The 4,358-nt window shown below is 32.0% G+C and overlaps 1 protein-coding gene across 1 annotated transcript; it reads left to right on the top strand.

The window, feature by feature from the left end:
* Positions 1-3,339: 3,339 nt before the first annotated feature.
* Positions 3,340-4,103, top strand: LOC112501084. The gene has a single exon (XM_025104739.1). It carries the CDS (start codon positions 3,382-3,384, stop codon positions 4,045-4,047), a length of 666 nt encoding a protein of 221 aa, XP_024960507.1. The 5' UTR covers positions 3,340-3,381; the 3' UTR covers positions 4,048-4,103.
* Positions 4,104-4,358: the final 255 nt, after the last annotated feature.

The raw sequence follows: 4,358 nt of genomic DNA, 5'->3' as shown, positions 1-4,358 counted from the left end.
TGCAGTTAGTTACACGAATTCAGATATGAGATGAAATCGGATAGGGATGAAATCGTTTAGGGATGAACGAGTTTAAGAGTTTTAAGAGTTTAAGAGTTTTAAGAGTTTTTAAGAGTTTTAGCCAAATGCTTTATAATATAGTATAGATATATATAAATTTAAGATATCTTTAATAAAAGCAAACCATGAGTTTACTAGATCAACACTAATGAGAAACACCAGATCAATTCCCTTATAAAGCACAATTCATGAGTTGGTTTGAGATTAAATGTGATCAATGGTCCAAATCATTTCTTATACTTCTCACCTTAATTCATATTCTCACACGATCTTTCGTCTTTTTTGGTGTTCATTAATATATTTATGTTAAATGTATAATTTACAAAATAAATAAATTATAGAATTATTAATTAACGATCAAACTATTTATATCTTCTACAACCAAAATCTCATTTAATAAATTATTCATGTTTTATTTTAAACAACAGAAAGAAGATGATAAAATTAATTGAAATACGCAATTTTTTTTTTAATTTTAATAATGTTTTTTTTTTTTGTTTAAAATCTAATATATAAATGTTTTAAGAAAGAATGTAAAAGAAACACAACAGATTCAAGAAAAGGTCCTTCAAAGTAGTCAATTTCAAACAATTTGGTTTTTGAAACGAATATAGTCATTAAACCTGTCATGAGTGACTTCGAGCAACAACATGTGGTCGCCAGGTCAAAGTAGCCACCGAACCCCCAATTGTCAGGTTGGGTCGTGTGACATAAGGGCACGACCAGATAACTAGGAGTCATGGTTCGCACACCAGGTCACCACAACCAAGAAAGGTGAGCTCAAGTCGCCTACCCAGTTCACATTGATCAAAGTTTGACCCAGTCTTGACTTGGTCAAATTGTTATGCTTAGTTAAATAGTAGTTCATATGTTATACGAACAGTACAAGTATTTAGATGCATGTAAATGTTAAGTTCCCTTACATGAAATTCACGAGTTTTATGTGCTTTAAAATTGGATGTATGTCGAGTATTTTCAATAAGGATCGACAATCGTTAAATGTGTTCAAAATCTGTAAAGATGGATATGCATGATAAGCATTTTATAGTACTGTATGTTTTGTCTCAGACTTTTATTGTTTTTTTTCAGTTGTAAAGACTTCCATTACAAGATAGTTCAGTATTGTAAGTTTTCACTGCATATCATTTAAACATTTATATGGATTGTCGTGAGATAAACATGACGTGCGTCTTCAAACTGAAACAAAGATAATAAATGTCATTAATCATAAATATTGTGAAAATTATAACATACAAAAAATACATCACATTAAGAAAAATATTAGTATAGACGTCGGTTCAAAAAAGCTAAATATCGTGATAAAGTAAAAAATAAAGGTCAAAGGAAGATTCATATGAGTAACCTGTAATGCCGGTTTAAATAAATTGTTTATCATATTTTCAGTGATTCACATATGAATCTTATATTGGTATAATTTTTTTAGTGTTGAATTTAATTTCTATTTTTTTAAAATTGGAGTAAGTTACGAATTTGGTCCTTGTGGTTTACACTTTTTATTCATAGTGGTCTCAAAATAAAAATAAATATAGATTTGGTACTTATGGTATGCATTTTTGCACACATTGAGTCCCTTCCTCTAACAAAATAATTTTTATCGTTAACCTAGTTGAATCTAGGGGTAATTTAGTCTTTTTCACCTTGCTTTGTTTTTATCCTAATTAAAACAAAATCCCTATGTTTGTAGCGATGGTCTTGGGAAGAAGAAACAGGGGAGGGGGCGTCAGGTTCTCCGGCGAAAACAAACGGTTTTGGGAAGAAAATGAAGGAAGATGAAGTCCTTGCGATGGTGGTTGGGAAAAAGAAACAAAGGGAGGAGATGGCAATCATAGAACGAGGTTGTCGGATCTGATGGTGGTGAAGAAACCGATGTCGGAGATGGCGGTCTGTGGTTTGTAGGAGGTTGATGTGGAGAAGAAACAAATGGTGGGTTTAGTGTTATGTGTGTGTGTGTATATATATATATATATAGAGGTTGGTTATTATATAACCTTTGACATTTATGCAACCAATACAACTCAATCTCAATCGTCCATTTCATTTGATTAATATGTGATTTTAGAAAAGTTTTGATTGTTTTCTAATATAAAGTATTGATCATAATTAATGAACCATATTCATCTTGCATAAATATTCAAATCATAATAAATGAACTCTCATTATTTTCATAAATATCTCAATTTATTGGGTTGCATTGGTTGTATAAATGCGACGGGTTGCATTTGAAACAAACTTTATACATGTATATATAATACAATTTATTAAAATATAATTGTTTAATTTTTATAATAAAATATAACAAAAATAACCTAAAAAGACCAAAGTACCTTCAACCTAATCGGACTTTTTAACAAAATTAGAGGAAGAGCCTCGATGAGTGTGAAAATACGTACTAAAGGTACCAAATATGTATTTATTTTGATTTTAAGACTACTATAAATAAAAAATGTAAACCATAGGGACCAAATCTGTAACTTACTCTTTATCTTGGGAGGGAAATTTGGCCTTAACTAAGGTAAGGTTCGTATGAATTGCCTTCAAACGATTCACACCGTGTTTCCATGTCCCACTTGTCTCCTCAACTTGTCTGCTGTTTACTTTAGGAAGACTTTGACTTCTTCAAACATTTTTAGAATTTAATTAAATAATTAAAATAAGGTTTAAATCTAACTACATGTACATATTACTAGTGATGTAACTATGCTTCATCACAGTTTTAAAACATTAGTTTGACCTTAAATCATGAGTTTATGTGGTTATTTTACAAGTCAATTAATATATAAAGTTGAAGGTAAATACGATGTAAACAATGAGATTCTTAAACCAGTATCTTTGTACAAATAGGTAAAGGTTCGAGTGTAGACACTCGACTCTTGAACCAATATTATGTCATCGTGTATCTTATTTACAAGTTACACGATGGTGTTGAGGCATGGTAGTATGGACCCGATTGGAAGTTCCAACTAAAACCGTTACGATCCCGTCCCATTCAATTTAAAATCTATGACGATATTATTAGATCTGTTAAGGTCCCACGTCATATAGACGTAGATCATTCATGTTTGATACTCGTTGAAACTTTCGTTATTCATCGTATTCTTACAAGATTCAGAAAATCTAACAAACAACAACAGTAGTTTAGATTGAGGTTGATTGATGTCTCTTTCAATAATTTCTTCCGGAGACCAAGGGGTAATTTTGTAAATTCACCCATTTCTTGAACTTTATATAAGGGATCACCCATCACAGACCACCATCATCTTCATCCCACAGTCTTCCTCTCTACTGTTGAACTCTGCAACAATGGAGAAGATGGCAGATCAATTCAAGATACGCAACATCAACTCAACGCGAAAAACCCATTTCATCAAACTCAATAACATCTTCTCCATCTTCATCTTCATCGTCTTGATCTCGTTTTCTGTATCGATCTGTTCTCASACTCACCATTTCACCGATTCCAATGACCGACACTATATCTTCCTGCTCTGCAACGGAATCCTTTTCTTCCTATTCATGAACTTCGATTTGACCCATGGTTCTTCACTGAAACAGAATCAACCAGTGATCACCGGTGAAATCTACCATCCACCTCCACCTCCACCTGTGCTGGTGTCGTCAGCCATGGAACCAGTAGCCGCCATGGAAGAAATCATCAAAGAAATCATCGAAGAAGAAGATGATGAAATGGAGCTAAACGGGAATCGGGTTTATGTAAATGAAGATGAAAATGCTGTTTCAATCATCCAAGATCGAATTGAAGATGAAATGGCGGAGCTGCAGCAACTTGGTGTTGGTGTTGTTGAAGAAGAAGAAACAGGGGAATCAAAAGAAGCAGCAGAAACAGAGGAATTGAACAAGAGATGTGCGGAGTTCATAAGAAATACGAGAGAGAGAATGAAATACGAATCATCGTATCACTACGTATCACTTCAGTCGACCAAAATAAATGCAACATTTTCCTTTTAGGGTAAAATAATTGCTAACTTTCTATACTCAGTATATCTTTAATTTAAAGAAAATGTAAGAAGTTAATTGAAATACCAATATTTAAAACTGTTTGTCTAGAAAACCTTGATATGTTTTTCATCATTCATCTCTCACCGACTCCTTTGATTAATCTATCCGCATAATTATAAGAAATAAAGAAAATTGAGTGTAACTAAACAAGATTAATAGTCTAATTAATTTAATGTTTGCTAATAATTACATCAATAAAAAAGACAAAAATATAAATATAAATATGAATATACATATTATTATATTCAAGTCTCATGTAT

Source organism: Cynara cardunculus (assembly GCF_001531365.2).
Source record: "Cynara cardunculus var. scolymus isolate 2C chromosome LG 17, CcrdV1, whole genome shotgun sequence".
In the NCBI taxonomy this organism is placed as follows: Eukaryota; Viridiplantae; Streptophyta; class Magnoliopsida; order Asterales; family Asteraceae; genus Cynara; species Cynara cardunculus.
Note: the sequence above shows the minus strand (reverse complement) of the source record. Positions and strands in the feature narration are given on the sequence as shown.